The sequence below is a fragment of the Hippocampus bargibanti genome, linkage group LG08 (assembly GCF_051943395.1).
Source record: "Hippocampus bargibanti isolate YZ-2025 linkage group LG08, ASM5194339v1, whole genome shotgun sequence".
NCBI classification, from domain to species: Eukaryota; Metazoa; Chordata; class Actinopteri; order Syngnathiformes; family Syngnathidae; genus Hippocampus; species Hippocampus bargibanti.
Genome location: NC_142741.1, coordinates 1,075,765 through 1,101,083, shown reverse-complemented (window position 1 = coordinate 1,101,083; position 25,319 = coordinate 1,075,765). Strand labels below are relative to the sequence as shown.

At 40.0% G+C, this 25,319-nt stretch overlaps 1 protein-coding gene across 1 annotated transcript; it reads left to right on the top strand.

Moving 5' to 3' along the window:
- Positions 1–8,146: 8,146 nt before the first annotated feature.
- htr1fa (5-hydroxytryptamine (serotonin) receptor 1Fa) lies at positions 8,147–24,497 on the top strand. The gene is made up of 3 exons (XM_089002481.1): positions 8,147–8,522; positions 20,816–20,936; positions 21,414–24,497. Exon 3 carries the CDS (start codon positions 21,415–21,417, stop codon positions 22,597–22,599), a length of 1,185 nt encoding a protein of 394 aa, XP_088858607.1. The 5' UTR covers positions 8,147–8,522; positions 20,816–20,936; position 21,414; the 3' UTR covers positions 22,600–24,497.
- The last annotated feature ends 822 nt before the right edge of the window (positions 24,498–25,319 follow it).

The window sequence follows — 25,319 nt, the reverse complement described above, 5'->3', positions numbered from 1 at the left end:
CGACGCATCCGCCGACGTGCCTTATCGTCAAAACAACCCCTGCAAGTTGTTCACATTCATACATAATGCATACGCTTCATCTTTTAGAGAGCGTTTTGTCATGCGCACAATAGCAAATAGATTGGAACCCCTCCAGGTGAATGTTCCTGAAATCGTAACTGGAAACTTTCAGTTATTCTTATTGGTCTTTTGCATTTGACTAAAAGTATCAGCCTGCGTGTTTTGGCTATTTTAGATGCTATCAAACGTTTTTCTGATGTCAGTTTGGAAACAAAAAAAATGATGTTGGTTGTCCTATAACGCTAATATTAGCTTGTAATATTCTAACCTAACACTAGGTAGCCAGCTAGATATAGAATAGTAATGGAGTAATAGTACTTTGTTACTACTCACTTTGAGAGACAGATTCCATTTTTCACCCGTTTTAATTTCCACATCACCGAGATCCTTCGTCATTCATTCAATCAAGTACCTGCCAGTTCTCAACTTCTCCAAACTGTATCTTTTTCAGCGATCTGTTCGAACGTCCCTGTTGCCTTTCCTTCCCAGCCAATCAGCTCTCTTTGCCAGTCACGCTGTTCCTCCATTATCTTATCAGTCCTATCAGTCACTTCCTTTGGTCTTCTCAGGCAACGAATAGCGCAAGTTGTCCGGTTCTGCCCGTTTATATGAACTCATCAGTCCTGCACTGAGTTGTAAAGTGCTTGCGTGTTTTGTTTATCTTGGTTCTGGTTTAATCACAGCAGTCCCTCACAAAGAGAGCATAATCATAATCATAATAATAATTCATCTTCATACTGTATGTATCCGTCTTTGCCGCTGTCTTTGGAAATACGTCTGTTTCCACGGGCTGATTAATTCCTTACACGGAGCTTTGTCGCCATCTTCTGCCTCTTTTTGGTGCTACACGACGTTTTCAGACCAAACAAAGTACCGCAAAATGCATTGACGCCATGAAAGGACTGCTACACTGTGTCATTTTTTTTGGTCAGTGGCGTTCCTTCAGTGACGTAACGTGAGGACTCGTCACAATTCGAAAACAAGACTTCTGGAATATTCAGCGCGAGTCTTAAAAGGTAAAATATAGCTATATGCGGTGGAATAAATAAGCTCAGTAGACGTCATTTGAAGCAATTTTACAAATTATGGACACACACTTCCTCGCAAAATTATATTTGCAGGGAATGTTTAATTATATGTAGAGTGTGATGACTCTGGCAAGGGTTCATAGAACTTTATTTGCTGCTTGGATTTCAAGCCTGCGTGTTTCTTTTATGTAAGTGCAAATGTTTATACGGCTAGAGGCAGATGGACCTACAAACAGAAAGTGATCAGCAGGCGGGCGGGAACTGAATACATCTTTTTTTTTAATGAGTACGGGGGGGGGGGGGGATAAACAAAGGGAAAATGAATTCCTCTGAGATCGGTTGAACAAAATAAAAGTTGGTTCAAGAATGACTGGAACAATGGAAATAAATAAATTACAGCGGAGCTAACTTCCACTGAGGTCTCTTGGGAAAACAAAATGTCGAGCAGGGGGGATTGAAAGGCGGTGAGGATTGCTGGGGGGGCAGAGAACAAAAGCCGTGACGACATAGTTGGAAGAACACAAAAGGAGGTTGTGTGTCGAAAAGGGAAAAAAAAAACCATGTGAGAGAGACTTGGATTGTCGATGAATGAAAGTGATCCTAATGTGAGCATTTCCTCTCAAATGAGAAGAAACCGAGGCCACATCAGTGCCAAACTTGGACAATTGGACTTAAAGGACAACCGACGCCTCCGGACAAGTTGTGTCCATAATTTGTAAAATGACTTCAAATGACTTCTACTGAGCGAATTTGACAAAGATTCCACTGCATATAGCTAGCTATATTTTACCTTTTAAGACTCGCGCTGAATATTCATGAAGTTTTGTTTTTGAGTTGGTGACGAGTCCTGACGTGACGTCACAGAGGGATCGCCCCTGACCGAGAAAGCGACACACAATGCATTTTGGGTACTTTTTTACATCTGAAAACACTTTGTTGATGGCGAAATTGGAAGGAAAAAACAAATAATGCGAGGGTGAATCGTGTGGTGCACCAAGATTTGATACTAGTTGACACGACTTCCCAGCAGACAAATCAGCCCATTTCCAACGGGGCTCGGGCGCCATATTCTGCATTTTCAGGGTACTATATTGCTGTCATTGATGGCTCGAATTGATATGGGAGGACTCCTTTAATCGATTGCAAACATGTATGCTTTCCTCTTCAGAACTATTTGAATCGTATTCATAACTGGATGAATAACAAGAAAGCATCTTCTCCAAATCTGATTGTTTTGATTCTCGAGCAAGGCAAGACGTATTGGTGTGACGTCACGAACAAGGGGGCGAGACCCTCTGAAACTGGCCATTTCCGGGTTCATTTTGAAGTCGTTTTTGGACACTTGAAGTCATTTTTATTGGTGTTTTTCATTTGACTAAAAATATGAGTCTGCATGTTTTGCATATTTTAGATGCTATAAAACGTTTTTATGATGTCAGTTCGGAAACAAAGAAAAATGGTGTCGGTTGTCCTTTAAATTTGCATTTACTCTCAATAAATAGCTTGGCGGAGGGCTGCAGAAGTTGGGCGTCGGTCATGAATGGCTGCTTCCCCTGCCTGCAGTAAAAGACAATCTTCCTGTGTTCCAGCCTTTGTTCGCAGTGTCGGAACGAACATCTGACAGTGGCAGAACAATGAAAAAGGAATCATTGAAGTGATAAACTGATGAGATAAAAATGGGAGAATGTACAAACTGGAAACGTGATTTTTTATTTTTTTTTATTTTTTTTTGGGGGGGGGGTTAAAAATGGCGGCACACCCTCTTATGTTATCCAGTTAGAATCTTCCCATTGTGTCAATGCCAGCTGCCACCCTTTTCAGAAATCCTCCATAATGACTCTCCTGGCTCGTCATCATTGACAACGGCGCAATGGTGAACGCTCGAGTCTCTGTCTTTTTTTCAGACTATCGTCACTTCGACCAATCGGAGTTTGAACGGGAACAACGTCAACTCGTTTTTGTCCAACCAAGGTCGCGTCAATGAGGTGATCATTTTCACACCATTCAAAGCAAAGGAGAAAAAAAGCTCGTAACAGATGTCGTTATCCCTCAAAATCAAACAAACGAGCTTCTTGATGAATACGTCGTTTTCACTCATTCATCCTCTGCGACGTTCTTCTTACAATGACATTTTTTTTTCTCCTACAAGTACATCGCCCGAGTCGCCATGAAAAATGGCAGTTAGACACGCCACAACTTTAGATCTGTGTAAACTCTCAGTCGTACAGGAATGGTCCATCGATGAAAAGGTTTCTTCAGCCGTCATCTGTACAAATTTGAAGGTGTCGGACGTTTCGCTTCTTATCCAAGAGGCTTCATCAGAGAACTAAAGTCTTTTACCGGTAGTTTCGGCCCTATATATATATATATATATATCACTACTGTCCAGGCGTGGCGGTGCCAGACTCTGCTATGATTGGTCCCTGCTCTCAGGTTGGAGGGAGCAGAGGACTACTCCCTGCGGCTCCACTGATTACTTCTATTGTCCTGACTGATTAATTCTATTGTCCTTCCTGAGTATGAGGTCTACGACTGGCCATAACTAAGCCTATGTTGCCTAAGAAGTCTGTTGTACGAATGATCCAACCATCTATTTTCTTTCGCTCACATTTGAAGACCATCTCCTTGTGGTCTTGTAGCAATCAAGCTAACCCGACTCGTTCAAGTTTCCTTACAAAGCTAAAATCCAGGAACGAATATGATATCTTTGATTTCTTTCATTTTTTTTTTACGATTCAAATTTGACATGATTGATCGTTTCTTTCAAAGACTTCCTTCGATGTCTTTCCAGGATGGTGAGCCAGCTCATGCATCTTGCAGGTCGCGCATATACTGAACCTCCAGACCTCGTACGCAAGTTGAAACGGTGCCAGGAAGCTCCGTAGCTCAATTAGCTAATGCGTTTCACGATTACGTTTAAAACGTCTTCATTCTTCCCAAAGGGGAAATTAGTGCGATGCATTTCGCATACAGTACATGAAGGCAATAAAAAAAAATATGCGGCGGTGGGCAACTGTAGCTGAAGGGCAATTCATTCATCAGTTGATGACGAGGCCGGCAAATCCCTCTTTGCTTCTGTCCTCTTAAGCTAGATCGACTCTGAACTGTTTTTGTCAAGGCTATTGAACCGCGGCCATCCTGCAGAAACTCTACTCATGTGACCATTGGAAAAATTGACATCGATTATCTCAAACTAAATTTATTTCCATCCCTGCTCACGTGACAGTGGGGTTATTTATAAATCACTGAACAGTTGATTGAAATGAATGGCAGATTCAAGAGTGTAGGCCATACTTCAAAGCAAACACGGTGAAGCAGCGCTCGGCTGTTATGCTGCGCTGACAAGGAATAAACTGCCAATAGAAGGGAAGTAATGGGACAAAACAACGTGAAATGACACAACTTCCTGCCATTGCCGAATTTATTCTGGAATTGAAAAATGTGACGTGGAGCGCCATTCCTGAATTTTTGGGGGGATTTGTTTTTTTCTTGCCGATAAAGCGCTGGTCAGACCTCTGGAAATGTTCCCTTTTGTCCATTTTAGTGCTTTGTTACATCTTCAGTTGTTGTTAGAAGCGCTCTGTAAATCAATTGGAATGTATTGTATTGTATTTTGTCCAGCTGCCCCCATTTCAAGCTCTGATAACTCCACACCCACATAACTTGGGAATTAACTCTTTTGTTTCTTATGAAAAAAGAGTTTAAGGTTTCTAAATGCTGTATTTTTTTATTTAGTAATGTGTATTTTTTATTCATTTTTTTTGTTTACTTTTAATGTTTTATTTTTTAATGTTTACCTTTTTTAATATTTTTATGTTTTATTTTTATTCTATCATTCTTTATTTCATATTTTGTATTTAGTATTTTTTATCTTTTAGTTTTTATTTGATTGTTGTTTTTTGGTATTACATTTTGTATTTTGTATTTTTTATTTTGTATGTGTGATTTTTCTTTTAAAGTAAAGAATTGTTCATGTACCAAACAATGTCGGTTGGTACTGTTCGTTACGTCTTTGATGCTTTGCTACGTGAATGCCATTAATAATCTCCGTAGATCTCACTCAATGTCACATGAAATGACATTTGATCACATTTGAACCAAGCGCACCCTCACTGGCACACCAACGGCCTTACGCCATCGCCATCACGGCAGCTTTGTTGTGACACTTTAAAGGCTGGCATCTCCGCAGGGGTGTCACAACAACTTTTTTTTTTTTTTTTTGGGGGGGGGGGGGGGGATTCTCCTTGCATCTTTGCTCAACTCTAACTTTGCATCCGCCAGTTTGAGTACAAAGCTTGATTAATGAATGAGATGTCAACTCTTTGAATAACAAGAGCCCAGAGAACACTCTCCGGCTTCTTCTGCTGACTTGCGACTTTGTTGCTGTTGACGTGATGGATGTAGAAGATGAAAGATTTTGCCCAATGGAAAAAAAAAAAAGAGTGGTGTCAAATTGTCTTTCGATGTGGCGTCGTAATAATAAAAATACAGTGATACCTTGGCTTACGAACTTAATTGGTTCCCAGACAGAGTGTGTAAGGCAAAAAGTGTGTATCGCAAAAATTAATTCCCCATACGAAACCATTAAAATGAGAATAATTTGTTCCCAGGTCCCCATAAAACATAAATTTTGAATTTTCTAAGACTTAAAACTCCACAAAATACACATTATTTTATGTCTAATAAATGTCCTATGGTATTATAATGAAATACATAAACTGTACTATACAATAAAGTCATTTTATTGACCTTTGTGATGGTCGTTGATGGCTTGATGGAATGAAGTGGCCGCTTTGTTCAGGCCGTTGGACGTATTTACAAAGCAAGCTTGTGAACTCAGCCAAATAGAAGCATCGTATCCTGCTTAGAGACAGGCAGCTTGCCAACACAAAAGACGGGAATTTGTTGTCAAGCAACCACCAAGTCAGTCAAAATTCAAACCGCCACGTTAGTACATTTAATGAATCACATTTCTCGCTTTGGCTTGTCTAAAATGCGTCATTAAAAACGGGTTCAAGCACATGAGAGAAGAAAAACGTTGAAATGATATTAAAATTCACTGGATGCTGATCACACCTTTCTGTTTCCATGGTGCCACACACTCTAACACACACACACACACACACACACACACACACACACACACACACACACACACACACACACACACACACACACACACACACACACACACACTTATAATTTTGTATCATCCATTCATGAATCCAAATACAATTGGGATTTTTTTGTTACTTATTTATTTATCTATTCTTTATTTTGTGTTTTGTATTCTTTATTTGTTATTTCGTATTTTTATTTTTTTATTTAGTAATTTAATATTTATTTTTATGTATTAATTTTTTAATGTTTAATATTTTCTTATTTATTTTTTCCTTTTCATATTTTTTACATTTAAATGTATTCTTTATTTTTTGTTTAAATTATTTTTTTTAATTTTTAATTTTTAATTTAATTTGTAATTTGTAATTTCTAATTTTTTTTTTTTTTTTTTTTTTCATTTTTTATATTTTATTTTTATTCATGATTTATCTTTTGGTTAACATTGTACGTTTTAATTTTTAACGTTAAAAATTTTCAATGAATTATTTTTATTGTTTATTCTTTCTTCTTGTATTTCATCACTCTCAAAGACACTTTCCAGTCCAAGGATATTTTTTTCTGCCGGCGTGACAATAAAGCTTACTTTGACTTTGACTACTTCCCACATAAAAAAAAATAATAAATTGGACTTCTACGATTATCGTTTTGCACTTTCAAACTATCCATAATAAAGCAGCCAAATATTATATTCAGCTTTTCCTTCTCTCTATCATTTCCCAAAAATACTTTTTTGTCCTTTTCTTGAGTTGCTTTTTATAGATATGGTTTCTATATTTACTCGGCAGTGGACTTGACACAAAACAGCCCAGTTTGATTTCACGCCATTGATAGTCGCCTTTGGGAATTTGCACTCCAAACACACTGCCAATAACGATGACCTGTTGCATATACTGTAGCTATAGAAATAAATATTAACTATATTCTGGAGTCTGAACAAAAGGAAGAAAAAAAAAAACCAGAAACCCACGAGAAAATATTTCAGTCTCCCTCTCAGTGAACGCAGCTAAAAGATGATTGGGAAAATGGATCGCAACACCTCCAACTTAAGCTCTACTGAGCCAACTTGTTTTGTTTTTTTTTTAATCAGTGTTTCTCACCTCCTGATTAGGATGCAGTCAGTATAATCACCCAATAAGCATTCTGTAATCTGGCAATACAGTTGTTTGAACCTTTTTGGGTTAATAAAGTCGACAGCTTATTTCATTTCTTAACATTTCTCAACGATTCCCCGGCCCCAGTCTTCGGTTAAAGCCACGTGATTGGTCAAGAACGCAGCAGTGCGGTGGGGGGCGGGGGTTAAACATGAAAGAGACAGGCAGACGACAGCGAGAGAGTGAGAAAATGGATAGAAAACAGTGACATTTGGACTTGTTTCAACGTTGATAGTTCCAAAGCAGAGTGTAGACTGCAAGGTTAAAATATCCCATCAATCAGCCTCCACAAATAACCCGCACAAGCCATCTGTACACTTGATGCAAAAAGCCATCAACCCAGCTAAACAGAACACAATTGATGAGGAACTAGGTAAAATGATGGCAGAGAAAGCACCTACAAGGGATCATTCCTCAAGATGGTGAAAGAAGCCACTCCATTCCATCAAGCCGTCAACGACCATTACAAAAGGTAAATAGAATGACTTTATTATACAGTACTGTTTATTCCTTTAGTTATAATACCGTAGCACATTTATTATACATAAAATAATGTACATTTTGTCTAGTTTTAAGACTTAGAAAGTAGAAAATGATGTTTTATTGGGACCTGGGAACGGATGACTCTCATTTTAATCGTTTACTATGGGAAATTAATTTTTGGGATACACACTTTTTGCCTTACACGCTCTGTTTGGGAACCAATTAAGTTCGTAAGCCAAGGTATCACTGCATATTTGAATGTATTAAAATAATTCACACAGGATCCTTACCAGGTACACCTGATTAATGGGGACCACACACACACACACACACACACACACTGCTTTTTGTTTTCTCATAACTAAATAGCCACTTATTCAATTCAGTACTTAATACCGAGCTGCCATAGATGTGCTTATCGCCTTTATTAGTGCCGCCGACCGGAGGGTTGATAAGGCACCAATAATCTTTGTCTTCACACCTCCTCCTCCTCCTTCGTCTTGTTCTTGTTCGTGCACGGCCACGCGTCTGATCGCGGCCAGGAGGCGCGCTCACGCGAGCGCGTCCGCCACAGCGGTGGATCGGCGCCGGCGTGCAAGATGCTGTGAGATGAATGGACAACAGTCACGTTGAAGGAATGCCATCATCTCCTATCCGTGTCCCTTTTGAAGCCGGCCGGGTAAGTTTCATTTCTTTTTGTCCTTCTTCTCCAAATCACGATAAGAATTGTTTTACGCCGATTTGTCATTGAGAAATATAGCAGGAATTTTTTTTTCAAGTGCTTTGAGGATTTTAATATTGGACCTGGGTCAAATGTGGTATACAGTTTTTTTTTTTTTGCATTGTGATGAATAAGAGCCAAACATGAAATATTTCCATGCAAGCAATTTAGCCACGTGACGGTATGAAATGATTTCATTTTTTGTTTGTTTTTTTCATATCCGTCTGTTGTCTTTCCCGAATTGTTACATTACATGCCATCGCAGCCTCTGTAGGCGCTTTGGATTCCATCAAAAAAAGTACATTTTCTAGTTGATGATGAAGCACCATTGTCACTTTGGCCCAAAGCGGTCCACCCGGAACAGCACAAAACAAAGAAAAATGTCTTTTTTTTTCGCCGTTATTTGCTGATGATGATTAAAAAAAAATGGCGTTTGGTTATATGGTTGCATGGGATGTCCATCTGTGAAAAAGCTCCTATGTCCAGTCATCCCAATAATGTGATGACCGACTGGAGATTTGTGAGAGGGGGTGGGGCTATTATGAGAAGCATAGCGTGGAGATGCGGGGGGGGTGTAGTTGATCTACGCAGGACTCCTCTTCTGGCTAATGTGATGATGGAACTAGTGAATCAAAGTTGAGTGGCTTAGAGGGAAGCTTGAAGGGGAGGCGGCGCTTCTACTCTGATGTACACACTGTTAACCTGTCACCTTCATCTCGGAGCTAATCTGATTACCTCAGTTTATGAACTTAATTGGTTCCCAGAAAGTGTGTGAAAGGCGAAAAGTGTGTCTTCCAAACATTGACTTCCCCTAGGAAACCATTAAAATGAGAATAATCCGTTCCCAGGTCCCCATAAAACATAATTTTCTGCTAAATAATTCGCCCCGGTACCACCTCATCAGCATGACTAAGCCTACGCAGCTCATGTATTTTGTCTTTCTACTTCTTTCATTCCTTTCGCCTTCCTTTCATAACTTTGCTGCTGTGAAATGTCAATTTCTCCACTGCGAGCCTAATAAAGGCCAACCCAATAGCTAGACCGGGAATCGAACCCAGGACATCTCAACTGTGAGGCAGACAGGCTGACAAGTGGATCCTTTCAGACCACTCATCCTTATTAGAGTCTCCGGATGTTGGAACCTATCCCAGCCCATCTTTGATGACTGGAATGTTTGCCAATCAATCACAGGGAACATATAGAGACGGACAAGCATTGGCGCTTAATATTAACACGGTGACTAAGTGCGAAGTGAATCCAAGGCAGTTGAACGCAAGCCAGGAGAATGAACCCACACACCATCGCTGACTCTTGATTTACTTCCAGAAATGTTCATCTGCCAAAAAGTACTTATCAGGCGTATTACCTCAAACCGTGTATTTTTCTCCCGTTACTTTCTCGACTAAAACACAGTCAGTTTAGCGTCATTTTATATTTATGCTCTGATTATTTTCTTGTTTCTTGTCTTCTGGCGAGTAGCTAATTTCCCTTGGGGGTTCATTAAGGTCCACGGTACTGAAGGGCGACTCTTAATGTTCTTATGACGGGACGACATTAGTGTCCACTTTGTAGAAGGCTTTACAATCGTATATCACAACCATTAACACCCCAGTTGAATGTCAACTCCAGAAAGGATTTCATTTAGTTACACAAACATTGGATGGATCTCAAAGGACAACCGACACCTCCGCACAAGTTGTCTCCATAATTTGTAAAATCACTTCAAATGACTTCTACTGCGTGCATTTTACAAAGATTCCACTACATATGGCTATATTTTACGTTTTAAAAGTCAAAGTCAGCTTTATTGTCAAATATGTGAATATGCATGACATACAGCACAAATGAAACGACTCTCCTGGCACTTATAATAACTTTAACAAACATAATAAACACGAAAATGCCAACTGAAGACGCGCACTGAAGGTGTAAGTTGACACAAATTCCCAGCGGACAAATCAGCCAATTTCCAATGGAGCTTGGGCGCCATCTTGTGCATTTTTTGGGAAACTACGTTGCAGTCCAGACGGCTCGAATTGATACGGAAAGACTTCTTTAATCGATTGCAAACATTTATGCTTTCCTCTTCGGAACTATTTGAATCATATTCATAACTGGATGAGGAACAAGAAAGGATATTTTTCCAAATCTGAACTTTCTGAAGCCATTGTTTTGATTCTGGAACAAGGCAGTTTGTGAAGGAGTATCCTGGCGTGATGTCACGAACAAGGGGGCGGGACTTTCTGAATCTCGCCAGTTCCAAGTTTATTTTGTGGCACTTTTGGGACACTTGAACTCATTTTTATTGGTGTTTTGCAATTGACTAAAAATATCAGCCTGCGTGTTTTGGCTATTTTAGATTTTTTCTGATATCAGTTAGGAAACAAACAAAATGGTGTCGGTTGTCCTTTAAATACGAAAACACACATCTGGAAGCAGCACAAAAGGGGAAACGCAATGAAAGGAAGCTCAAAGGCGATTTGGAATAATTTTATAACAATTCATAGACAAACTATTATTATCATCAATCTGTGATTTAGAGGTCTGAGGAAGCTGCTCCAAATAGACCAAATCTTTGAATACTAAACAGGGACCCTTTTTATATTTGCGCGGGTGTGTGCGCCTGATTTTTTAGCATCCGGGCTTTTGACTGAAATGTTAAATAAGTGTATGGATGAAAAGAAAAAACGCATTCCACTGCCCAACACTTGAGTAATGACTCATCACATGAGGATTTTCAGTGACCCCAACGACGCAGTGTCGCTACTTTCAAAGCTGTTAACGCGGTGTAGGAGGGCCATAAACTTGAGAGTATTTTTGGGTGTGATTTTGCACGTGCGTGGGTTTTGTACATGCGGTGACGTAACTACTCGAGACATGCGGAACCGCATCCCTTTCAGTTTTTAATTGACCGACTCCTGAGGATTTAAGCCAAAAAGCACGCCGGCGCCTCATTTATGACATGTGAAATAAAATAGCCAAAACACGCAGTATGATATTTTTAAGTCAAATGCAAAACACCAATAAAAATGACTTCAAGTGTCCAAAATCTGCAACAACAAAAAATGAACCCGGAAGTGGCCGGTTTCAGAAGGTCCCGCCCCCTTGTTCGTGAATAAATAAATGTTTGCCATCGATGAAAGAAGTCCTTCCGTGTCAATTCGAGGCGTCAGGACTGCAAAGTAGCGTCTCAGAAAATGCACAAGATTTATACAGAAAACAGTTTGTATCAAAGTAGCATAATCAAACAAGCAATTAATGCTGCAATACATGAATAAATCTAGCGTGTGAAGAATAACCCCCCAGCCCACCCCCCAAACCTGCCGCTGACTTTCATGTGCTTGGGTTGTTTTCGGTGCATTATCTGCAACGAACAGGCTCGCTTTAGGCGAAGCTGGCGGTGACCGAAAGAAAGGCTAATGGAAAAGGTGGAGGTATTACTGTATTTGTGTGCCGTCTACCTGCTGTTAGCATATGATAACACCTTGAACGCTTGCTAACACGTGTCGCCATTGCAACTACTTGTAGTGTGCAGGTCTTGAATCTGTTGCTATTTGTTTTTTTCTGTGATGACTATGATAATAAGACAAATTCAAATGCAGAACTGACGGAAGAAGAAACTATATTGTGTGAATTGTGGTGTAAACACTACTTTACAGATAAAAGCTCTATTTAAAAAAAGAGGATTTTAATCTATTATCAGAGATGTTCGATCGGACACTGTGGACCAAGGTTTGAACACAGAAAGATTGTCTTTTACTGCCGGCAGGAGACGTAGCCATTCATGACAGACGCTTGAAATCTGCAGCCCTCTGCCAAGCTCTTTATTGAGACTATATGCAAATTTAAGGTATACATGAGTAAAATATCGTTTTCTTGATTCGAATACCACGCCCCTGGAACGTTCTGAAATATCATACTGCGTGTTTTGGGTATTTTAGATGCTATAAAACGTTTTTCTGATGTCAGTTAAGAAACAAAAAAGTGAGTTACACACTTCCATGCCGGTCATTACCCGGAATTTTGGTCCTTGCAAGATAAGCTTTTTTTGTGCAATTAAGGATCTGGGTCAATACGTAAAAGGCACTTCCAAAATTTTAATGGGCTATTTTGAACACGAATGTTTTGCTCTTAATTTAGAAAAGACATTGTGAGTTCATTTAGTTGGACAATTTGTCCCTTACGCTGAAGTTTCATTATCATTATGTTGCAATGCAGACTCTGAAACTTGATTAAAATTGCTGCAAAGAAAGGGTGAAAATCTTTTGTTTGTGGAGGCTTGCAATTTTCTTAAATGTTTTATTTCCTCGCTAGATCACGCTTCATTATTCGTACCCTCAATATATCCGATTTTGACTTTTTGTTTTGATGGGATTTTTACAAAATAGCTACTGTAATGTGGGAAAGGAGAGCCTCAGTTGCTGAATGCCAAGCTTTCTGGAATGAATTCCAATGAAAATAAAAATTCTGATGCTGATGTAGAGATGTGAGTGGGTGGGCAATGGACAAAACAACTGCAGACATTTTCATAGCACCTTTTTCCTTTTTCTTTTTTTTTTTTTCCGTTCTTTTCGTCAAGTGTGAACGCTATCATCCAAAAGCCGGTTTGCAACAACAACAAAAAAACAAAAAACAAAACAAGCCTACCGCGAAGTTCTCAAGCCGCCAATCTTTCATTCACACTCTGTGAAAACTGCTGCGATTTAGATCACTTAAAGGACAACCGACACTATTTTTTTTTTTGTTTCTTAACTGCTATCAGAAAAACGTTTCATCGCATCTAAAATACCCAAAACACGCAGGCTGATATTTTTAGTTAAATGCAAAACACCAGTAAAAATGACTCAGTGTCCCAAAACTGCCACAAAATGCTCGGAACTGGGCAGATTCAGGAAGTCCCGCCCCCTTGTTCGTGATGTCACGCCAGGATACTCCTTCACAAACTGCCTTGCTCCAGAATCAAAACAATGGCTTCAGATTCGGAGAAGATGCTTTCTTGTTCCTCATCCAGTTATGAATATGATTCAAATAGTTCCGAAGAGGAAAGCATAAATGTTTGCCATCAATTAAAGAAGTCCTTCCATATCAATTCGAGCCGTCTGGACTCTAATGTAGCGCCCAGAAGATGCACAAGATGGCGCACGAGTTAATTAACGATTTTTTTTTTTCATTTAATTAGTTATCCACCACGGTAACTGGAATTGCTAGCAAGCTACGTAGCTTGCGATAGCATTAGATTGCTACCGCTAGTCAGCGATAGCCTTATATTGCTATCACTAGCTAGCGATAGCATTAGATTGTATTGTTGGTTAAGATTGATGTTGATGGCGAAATTAGAAGGAGAACACATAAATAACACGATGGTGAATCGTTGTGTGTTGCACCAAGACTACTATTTGATACTAGTTGACACAAATTCCCAGCAGACAAATCAACCCATTTCCAACGGAGTTTGGGCGCCATCTTGTGCATTTTCTGGGACGCTACATTGGAGTCATTAACGGCTCGAATTGATACGGGAGGACTTCTTGAATCGATTCCAAACATTTATGTTTTCCTCACATTCATACCAGATCCTAACAACAGTACGTGTACTTTCTTTTAACACTTCCCTTCAGTAAGTGTCGAACAAAGATGTTTCACACAGATTAAAATCTTTTCCGGAGTTATTTGATTGGGAGCACCTCAAGGCCGTGCAGGAAATCTTTTGCTTTAATGGCAAAGCGCTGTAAAAACACAAGTGCTGCATTTGCATTCTTGTTGAGGAGCTTGATTGGCTGTGAACCACAATAAAAAAAATATAGAATGGCTCTTTTCGAATCATTACTTTAACGATCAGGATGCAAACGGGTCTGAAAGCAAACACACGACACAATAGGGAGGCATGAATTTCACAATGTTTTATTGGTTCTTTTATCCAAAATAAAACGACAATCACAATATTCAAGACTTCGTTTTCCTGCGCTTACAATTGTTCCATTTGTTTTCGTGTGTGAAGTTTCCTTTCTTTACTTCTTTTTATTTATCTGGCTATCTAGCTATGTAGCTAAGTGTCCTTGAAAGATGCTTAGAAATGAAAGCTTATTTTCAGTTTTGACGAAGGGATTCACTATCAGCTAGCTATTAGCTATGTATTCGCTAGCTAATTTCTCCACTGCGAGACTAATAAAGGCAAATACAATACAATACAATACAATCTCTTCGCTAGCTAATAGCTATCTATTCACTAGCTATTAGCTATGTATTCGATAGCTATTAGCTATTTATTTGTGAGCTATTAGCTATCTGTTCGCTAGCTATTAGCTATCTATTCACTAACTATTCGCTATCTATTCTCTAGCTAGCTTGCTATCTATTCGCTAGCTAGCTTGCTATCTATTCGCTACCTATTAGCTATCTATTCGCTACCTATTAGCTATCTATTCGCTAGCTATTACCTATCGGCAGCGTTCACTCACCCCGGAATTAACTAAAACAGATAGAAAGTTAGCTAGCTAGCTAATAGCCAGCTAGAATGCTAGCTAGCCAGCCAGCTAAATTGCTATACAACAAATATTGAATTTGCTTTCATTGTACCGCTCCGTTTTACCGAATTGTAGTAAAAAGACCGTGGTTGTGTCAGTGTATGAAGTTAGCGCACTGTACATTATGAGTTGATATGATGCTAATCATTTTGGGGGTCTAATGGCTTGCTTGTTTGTCAGTCAAGTGGTCCTTGATTTCACACCCACGAAACACTTTCCTGAGCGAAAGAGTGGTCGCCGTGGGTGTGTGCATGTTGTACTTATAGAAAACACGTCATTGGACAAGTGTCGGGAGATTGGAACAAATATGTCAGCCACCAGAAGTCATTGAACTTGAATTTAAAGGACAACTGACGTCACTTTTTCGTTTCTTAACTGACATCAGAAAAACGTTTTATAGCATATAAAATACCCAAAACATGCAGTATGATATTTTTATTCAAATGCAAAACACCAATACAAATGTCTTGCATTGCTGGAGAATTCAAACAATGGCTTCAGATTCGGAAAATATGCTTTCTTGTTACAGTTAAGAATATGATTCAAATAGTTCTGAAGAGGAAAGCATACATGTTTGCAATCGATTAAAGAATTTATTCCATGCCATTTTGAAGCAAAATTTGGGGGGGAAATCGATCACCAGAAAAGAGGCACAAAATGGTGACCTCCTGTGGCCACCTCCGTTTCCACAGGCTGATAAATTCCTTATATGGAGCTTGGATGCCCTCTTCTGGCGGCTTTTGGGTGCAACACGGTTTTCAGACCAAACATGTACAGCAAAATACATTGACGTGATGGAAGGACTGCTACAATGTGTCTTTTTTTCAGTTAGAGGCGTTCTTTAGTGACGTCACGTACGGACTCGTCACCAACTCAAAAACAAGAATTCCTGAATATTCAGAGCGAGTCTTAAAACGTAAAATATAGCTATATGCGGTGGAATCTTTGTCAAATACGCCCAGTAGAAGTCATTTGAAGCCATTTTACAAATTATGGACACAAGTTGTCCGGAGACGTCGGTTGTCCTTTAAATCACTTCCGAATTCTTCACGATCACATTAAAAACGATCAAAATTATATTATTCCACCTTGAATGAAGTTCAGATGACGGCTGAAGAAAGCTTTTCATCGTTCCACCGCATCGGTGAGAATCATTTGGTTCATCGGCCGTATGTAGTTTATGTATACTAGTTACTACAACTCATTAAGTAACCAAGTCGATATCCGTCAAATGAGGCGAGACAGCAGCTGAGCATGAGTCACACTTTACTTTTATGGGGCTAATGATTGTCATTATATTGTGCTAATGCTTTGCGTGTTGTTATGAAATGTACTTTTTTTTCCCCTTCAAATGTAATCCGCTTTCCGCCATCATTAGCGCTAATGCAAATGTAGCCTACCATAAACAATAATACTTCCATTTGCCGCTCAAAAAGCAAAATTGTGCACGAACTAGGCATGAATAATGAATGCATCCAATTGGTTATGTCACATTCCCTCACGTACATTTCACACCAGAGCGATTATCACCCGCTTTATTTACCGCGACAAGGGAGAACAATGCTAACACGCAGCATGTTGTCACTCTTTCTTACTCCTGGAGAGTTTTGAAAGGCGCTTAGAAATAAAATGGATTATTATTATTATTACAGGGTAACATCCGATTTACGCCGAGTCCAATTTACGACCACCCGTACTTACGACCACGACCTCCAGACCCTATTTTTCACATTTTATGAGGGGGAGTTTGCGAGTCTCTATTCAACATTTTGAATGGATTTCGACTTACGACCCTTTGGTCGGAACGGAACTCGGTCATAAGTCGGATGTTAACTATTATTATTATTATTATTATTATTATTATTATTATTATGTTTTTTTATTATTATTATTATTTTTGAATTTTCGACTTACGACCATTTTGACTTACGTAGTAGTAGTAGTAGTAGTAGTAGTAGTAGTAGTAGTAGTAGTAATAATAATAATACGGAGGGAACGCCCCTGACCGAGAAAGCGACACACAATGCATTTTGGGTACTTTTTTTTGTCTGAAAACACCGTGTTGATGGCGAAATTAGAAGGAAAACAACATAAATAACGGCATGGTGAATCATTGTGTGTCGCAGCCAATTGCGGTAACACGCATAAAGAAGGTGTAAGTTGACACAAATTCCCAGCGGACAAATCAGCCCATTTCCAACGGAGCTTGGGCGCCATCTTGTGCATTTTCTGGGCGCTACATTGGAGTCTAGATGACTCGAATTGATACGGGAGGACTTCTTGAATCGATTGCAAACATTTATGCTTTCCTCTTCGGAACTATTTGAATCATATTCATCACTGGAGGAGTAACAAGAAAGCATCTTCTCCGAATCTGAAGCCATTGTTTTGATTCTGGAGCAAGGCAGTTTGTGAAGGAGTATCCTGGCGTGACATCACGAACAAGGGGGCGGGACTTTCTGAATCTCCCCAGTTTTGAGCTCATTTTGTGGCAGTTTTGGGACACTTGAAGTCATTTTTATTGGTGTTTTGCGTTTGACTAAAAATACCAGCTTGCGTGTTTTGGCTATTTTAGATGCTATTTCTGATGTCTGTTAGGAAACCAAAAAAAGTGGTGTAGTTTGTCCTTTAATGGCAACAGGGGAAGCACCCGCGTGAAATCGGCACTTGCCCGATAGCGAGCGTCTGGTTGTGAAGAAGGAGAATTGTGCCGTGACTGCCATTCGTTTGCATTTCCAGACAGTCGCAAATAAATAACGTCCGAACGATAAAAGGGCACGGCAACACTCTATTGGCTTTGTCTGCTCTATCTGTTTAGTATTGAAGTGTGGCTACGCTGAGAAAGGCACCTTGTGCGCTGAGGAAATCAAATGAAAACCTTTTTTTTTTGCCCCCTCCAACTTTCATAAGAGCGCAATTTATCGCATGGATGCAAAAGACACTTGAGCATAAAACAGTAATATAATTCATAAATGCACACGCAGCATTCAGTAAGTATTGCGGTGATATTTCGCAGCACGCCAGGCAGATTTCGGACCACGCCGGTGCATGATTGAAACGATGCTGAGCGTTATTTCCCACCAATCAAAACAATCATCCACCAAGTGACTTGCAGATGAAAGTTAGTCGAAATAGAGAAAAATGATTTCCAGACCAAATCTTAGTCCTGACCCTCTCCTGCAAATAAATGTTAATTTAATTTAATTTAATTTAATTTAATTTAATTTTATTTTATTTTTATAACTAGCTGGCTATCTATTAGCTATCTAGCTAGCTATCTATTCGCTATCTGGCTTGCTATCTATTAGCTACCTGGCTAGCTGGTTATCTATTAGCTATCTATTAGCTGGCTAGCTAGCTTTCTATCTATTTGATTACTTCCGAGTTGAATGAACGCTGGCACGTGTAGCTGCCGCTGCTCACCCACAAGAAAGTTTTGAAAGGCGCTTCTAAATTAAATGTATTACCTACCTGACTTTGAAATATTTTCTCCACCGCTTCAGTCACTAAATGAACTTGTTTTGCCCGTTGTGTCTGTGAATTTTTGCGGCAGCTTTTCTTAATAGTCTCCACTATGGCGAAATGAAGTCTACAATGCAGCTTATCTTGAGATGCCCTTGAGCAAAATGCCTTCAGTTTCGAACACTTGATGAGAAAAGCAAATGAAACATGCTGACACGCTGTATACGCTCTGTCAAAGCGCTATCATGAAAGTCCGTTCAATTAGCTCCGTATTTGAGCACAACCATTTCACCTTATGTCATTCTTCATCAAAGAACTCTAATAGCCTCATCCAAAGAGTGTCAAACAAAATATGTCCTCTAAAGACCATGAAACAAAGAGATATTGGGGTTTTTTTCCACAAGAGAGAAAGAAGTCATTTATTCCAGAGATTTCAAAGCCATTTTAGTAAAAAAAAATGTATAATCAAGTGTGGCTGTGGCTTCTCAGGAAATGTCTTCCTTGTTAAAACTTCACCAAGGTGACTGTGCAGTGAAGTATGAATGATTGAAAATGCAATCAAATATGTCTATATAGCTATCGCGCTAGCTTTTTTGGTTTGCAAGTTAGCTTTTTGAGCTTGCGAGATCGCTTTTTGGGCTTGCGAGATCGCTTTTTTGGCTCGCGAGATCGCTTTTTGGGCTTGCAAGCTACCTATTTTGCCTTGTGAATTAGCTTTTTGGCCTTGAAAGCTAGCTTTTTGGCCTTGCCGCCTAGCTGGCGAGCTAGCTTTTTTGTCCTTGCGAGCTAGCTTTTTGGCCTTGAGAGCGAACTTGTTGGCCTTGCGAGCTAGCTTTTTGACCTTGCGAGCTAGCTCTTTGGGTTTGCGAGCTAGCTCTTTGGCCTGGCGAGCTAGCTTTTTTTTTGGCTTTGCGATCTAGCTTGCTAGCTTTTGGCCTTGTGAGCTAGCTCTTTGGCCTCGCGAACTAGCTTCTTGGCCTTGCCGCCTACCTGGCGAGCTAGCTTTTTGGCCTTGCGAGCTAGCTTTTTGGACTTGGAAGCTAGCTTTTTGGCCTTGCAAGCAAGCTTTTTGGCCTTGCGAGCTAGCTTTTTGGCCTTGTGAGTTAGCTGGCTTGCGAGCTAGCTTTTTGGGCTTGCGATCTAGGTGGCTACTTTTTTTGTTTCATTTCTTTTTTTGAGGGTTATTTTTTTATATTAATCCTCTGTAAGAATAACAAGCCCCTAAATAGTGCACAAAACTTAAATAACTCCATATTATGTATTTATTTGTTTAATTATCAAGATCGTAATGATCAATATCAAGAAATTATCAGAGGCTTGTCATATTGCACCCTGTTGGTCCCCCAAATCTATCATAATTATGGGAATCAAATTTTCCCCAAGAAGAGTTTGGCTGCTTGTGCTTCCATCGCATAAATAAAAGTACCGTAGGTCTACTTCTCGTGTTTCTATAGCAACAGTTCCCACTCATGTCTTCAGGACGAGTTCTGCCCATCGTGAAAGAGAGAGACAATGAAGCAATGACACTCGTACCTCAAGATTTGGATTCAAACTTCAATTACTGGCGAATAAACAAAGTGGAATGCTGAAAATTCCTGAAATAACATTTTTTAAATCATACAAAATGTGGTTTGGCTGACAAATTTCTGTTTCTAGGTCATACCCAAAATGTTTCATGGGTTGGGTTCTGAAGTGCTTGCAGAGGAAAAAAAGCGTCCTTTTTACCAATGGATCAGGGAGGTCATGGTAGAATGTCCACGTCTACTACAACCTTTTTTTTATTAGCTATCTATCCAGATAGCTGCCTCTATATTGGCTATCTATTCGCTCGCTATCTTACTATCTATTAGCTATCAATTAGCTACATAGCTAACTGGCTATCTATTAGCTATCTATGAGCTAGCTAGCTAGATTAACTCAAATAGATAGAAATCCAACTAGCTAGCTAATATTTGAGTTATTCCGGGTTGAGTGAACGCTGGCGCGTGTGTCTGCCACTGCTCACTCACAGAAAACCATGTCCTGTGACTGTAAAGTGACTTTGAGGGTTTTGAAAGGCATTTATAAATGAAAGCTATTAGCTATCTATTCACTAGCTTTTAGTTATCTATTCGCTGGCTAGCTTGCTATCTTTTCGCTATCGAGCTTGCTCTCTATTCACTAGCTATATTATTATTATTATTATTTATTGCTTATTTCCCTGTTTCTGTTATTTTTTTACCTCCCGAACTTTCTTGTTCTTTCTTTTTCTCTCTTGCTATCCAGGTGCTGAGGACCAAAAGAGGTCATGTGATGGCAGAGGTCACGTGGAGGTCGAATCAGCGCAGTGCGTTCGCTGCTATATAAAAAAAAAATCACTGCAGGCCACGCAGTGGACACTTAAAAGGTCAGAATTGATAGGAAATTACATTTACTCTTTCATTGCCAGACAATGTGTAAAAATGTATCCACTCCTGCGCCAGGGTTTTTGTCATGGGCTCTGGTTTGATGGGTCCCTGCTCTAAGGTTGGGGGGAGCAGCGGACTATTCCCTGAAGCTAATCTGATGACAGTGATACCTCAGTTTATGAAATTAATTGGTTCCCAGACAGAGTGCGTAAGGTGAAAAGTGTGTATCCCAAATATTAATTTCCCATAGGAAACTATTAAAATGAGAATAATCTGTTCCCAGGTCTCCATAAAATGTAATTTTCAACTAAATAAGCCTTAAAACTACAAACAATATACCTTATTCTATGTATAATAAATGTGCTATTGTATCTAAATGAAAGAAATACATTGAACAATATTTCATTCAACTCACGCCGGAAAATCAAACCCTAATGAAATGCACGTCACTGATTATGTCTTAATCCTGCTTTCAGAATGGATTACCCAAACGGTACGGAAGGGGTGGACGCTACCAGCGGCGGTGATTACGACGCACCGGACAGCGCCAGACTGCCTCCCAAGAAGATCGTCCTTTCCGTCACGCTCTCCGTGCTGGCCATTCTGACCACCTTCCTCAACTGTTTGGTGATCACGGCCATCGCCGTCACCCGCAAGTTGCATCACCCTGCCAACTACCTCATCTGCTCCCTGGCGGTGACCGACCTGCTGGTGGCCATCTTGGTCATGCCCTTTAGCATCATCTACATTCAAAAAGAAAGCTGGGTGATGGGTAAGGTGGTGTGCGCCATTTGGCTGAGCGTGGACATCACCTGCTGCACGTGTTCCATCCTCCACTTGGCCGCCATCGCCATTGACCGCTACAGGGCCATCACAGACGCCGTGGAGTACTCGCGGAAACGTACGGGGGCCCGAGCGGGAGCCATGGTGGCCGTCGTATGGTTTTTATCCATCCTGATCTCGCTTCCTCCTCTCTTGTGGCGGTACTACACAGGAGATGCCGACCAGGAAGACCAGTGCATCATCCTCCACCATCATATCGCCTTCACTCTGTACTCCACCCTCGGGGCGTTTTACATCCCCCTTTTGCTCATTCTCATCCTCTACTTTAAAATCTACCGGGCGGCTCAGACGCTTTACATGCGTCGGGAAGCCAGTCGGGCCAGTCGTCAGTCGTGCATGACCAACGGCAGCGTGATCCCTTCCGCTTACCCGGCCGGAGACGGCGGACCTCGGAGTCCGGATCCCCTGAACCCGCAAGATAAGTCGTTCTCCGACCCGTCGACGGAGGAGGCGCCTCGAGAAAGGATGCGGATTGCGGTGAAAAAGTTCCACTGCAAGGCCCGCCGCCATGACTCGCGTAGTGAGTCAGGGAGGAGCCAGCTTTCGCAAGGACCTCGCATCTCGGGCTCGCGGGAACGCAAGGCCGCATCCACGTTGGGTTTGATCATCGGTGCGTTCGTCATCTGCTGGTTGCCCTTTTTCGTCAAGGAGGTGATTGTCAACACGTGCAGCTCTTGCAGCACGTCCACGGAGATGGCCGACTTTTTGACGTGGCTGGGATACATCAACTCACTCATCAATCCTCTCATCTACACCATTTTTAACGAGGACTTTAAAAAAGCTTTCCAGAGACTAGTTAGGTGCACTAGTTACCTTTGATCGCTGTATGTGCCGGAACTAGGAACCAGAGCGGTACGAATCATTGGAGTTGAAAGGAAAAGAGAGGCAAAAGGGGCAATGAAGTGGAAAATTGAGTGACTCTCATTTTCAGACACACTCCACGGGGGCACTTTAGCAGCTTCAAAGCATCAGAAAAGAGAGTTGCATCAAAAAGAAAAAAGTACGCAGTCCCGGTTAGAAATAGAATAGCCTCTCATTGGTGTTAATTGGAGTGAGCGCGAGGACATTTCACATGCTATTTCTTTTACTTAGAAAAGGGACCATCACTGACCTTTTCCGTGTCAACTTCTTAAGCACTGGTGTTCCATCTTAAAGGTCTTAAAGGACAATCGACGCCTCCGGACAAGTTGTGTCCATAATTTGTAAAATCACTTCAAATGACTTCTACTGAGCGTATTTGACAAATATTCCACGGCATATAGCTATATTTTGCCTTTTAAGACTTGCGCTGAATATTCAGGAAGTCTTGTTTTCGAGTTGATGACAATGCCTGACGTGACGTCACTGAAGCAACGCCCCTGACCGAGAAAGCGACACACAATGCATTTTGGGTACTTTGTTTGGTCTGAAAACTTTGTGTTGATTCGTGTTGATCCCGAAATTACAAGTAAAACACATAAATAATGCGATGGTGAATCGTTCCCAGCAGACAAAGCAGCCCATTTCCAACGGAGCTTGGGCGCCATCTTGTGCATTTTCTGGGACGCTACATTGGAGTCCAGACGCCTCAAAATGAAACGGAAGGACTTCTTTAATCGATTGCAAACATTTAAAGCAGTCACATAGATAGTAGAAAGCACCAGGGAGTAAAACTAAGATCAAGTCTGAATCAGTTTTTTAACCAATAACTACCAAATTAGTGGCCTCCGCTAACATTAGCATCAATATACTTCTGTGAGAGACATCAGAAAGCAAGTGTGAAAGCTAATGAGCCAGGTGCAGGATAGCTAGCTGGAACTTCGCCTTTGGACCCGGCAAGTTGACTTTCATTCTGATCGTTTGGTTGGATTTTTACCAATCACGAGGAACGGAAAAAAAAACCATTCATGTTAATGGCAAGTACAACGTTATTTTAAATAATACATTCTGATAATTTGTTGAAAAGTGGCGGCACGTGCACGTGTGTGTGACTCTCACTGAAAACCATTTCTAAATATTTGACTTTTATGGCTCTCCATGTCAAAAAGGTTCCCGACCGCTGATCTAATGGCTTCACTTCTTTCATGCTGAAACTGATGACTGGATCATAGAATGTGGACAAGAAGAATAAAAAATGAATTCTACAGCCAAAGGTGTTTCTATTCATGAATACATCATTGATTGGTTGCGAAAGAAGTTGTATAATACCGCCAGTGGGTATGCATCAAACACTGGGAAGCTGGTAATTTATGACGAATCGGGTAATTTATTGTAGAAATATTATATTATTATTATTCTATACACACACAAAAAATAATAATAAACTGCACGTGGAGTCCAAACATTTTTGGGGATTATTTTTGTACAAACTATACTGTATGTTTCTCTCATAAAATCATACAATATTTTTTTTTCTTATTTTTTTGTTGGTATTTTACATTTTACCATTGAGCCCCTTTCCATAATTCCCAGCTCACTTTAACCAACATCAACTTAATTAACGAATGTAAAAATAACTGTTGGTGAAATTACGCCCACTCAAGTATTTGGAATAGAATGACTATTTCTTGATTGTTTCCAAGAGGGAATATCATATCATACACTGATGGAAATATTGGAGATGAGTCAAGTGTGAGGGTGGACTGTGTGCAAAAGATCTTATAGGGAAATATGTTTCATCTATTGTCTTTTATCAGCGCATGGTCAGTCGTATGAATTTCATTTGCGATATGTCACCATCTCATCATCAATAAAATGTCTCACATTAATATTTGTATGATTTTTTTTTTTTTTTGCTTCTTGCTTCCTGATTACAGGTTACTCATCCACGTGTGTGTTTAGTCGTATTAGCTATCTATTGGCTTGCTAGCTTGCTATCTATTTGTCTTACTATTATATTTGAGTTACTTCCGGGTTGAGTGAATGCTGCCGCTGCTCACGCACAGAAAAACGTATCCTGTGACTGTAAAGTGACCTTGAGAGTTTTGAAAGGCGCTTATAAATGAAATGTATCATTATTATTATATATATACTTTACTGCGATTTAAATTCCATCCAGCTTTATTTTGCCTATTTGTGATGTTAGTCGTCACCCTTGTGGCTGATTGAGTTATTGCAGTACAATTGGCTGAAACGTTTTCGCTGTAATTTTATGCATACATATGTTATTAATAAATATAGTATTTTATTTCTGTATTGTTTTGTATTCCAAGATGAGGTACCCTGAAGGAAAAAGTCTGCAGCCTCTTCGAGGAACAAGTATTCACGATGGAATTTTACACCCTAGATCTTGTCATGTTTGTAAAATGAAATTTGATATTTGAAAATTCTCTTTTGAATATTGAATAATACGGTCCTACAAATAGGAAGTACGAAAACTATGATTAAGTCTACAAACTACCTAGCAACAAGTTTGGTCTGAAAAGAGTCTGTAAGAAACCACAACTGATTCGTGTGTTATTCATAAAAGCCCATAAAATAATTAACTATAATTTTTATCTATTAAATTGGTCTGCGTTACGAAGCAATTTAATTATTAGGTTGCCAGGTTGGGATGTATG

Coding starts and splice junctions, on each gene's coding strand:
- htr1fa (XM_089002481.1), top strand. CDS start 21,415: ATGGATTACCCAAACGGTACGGAAGGGGTGGACGCTACCAGCGGCGGT.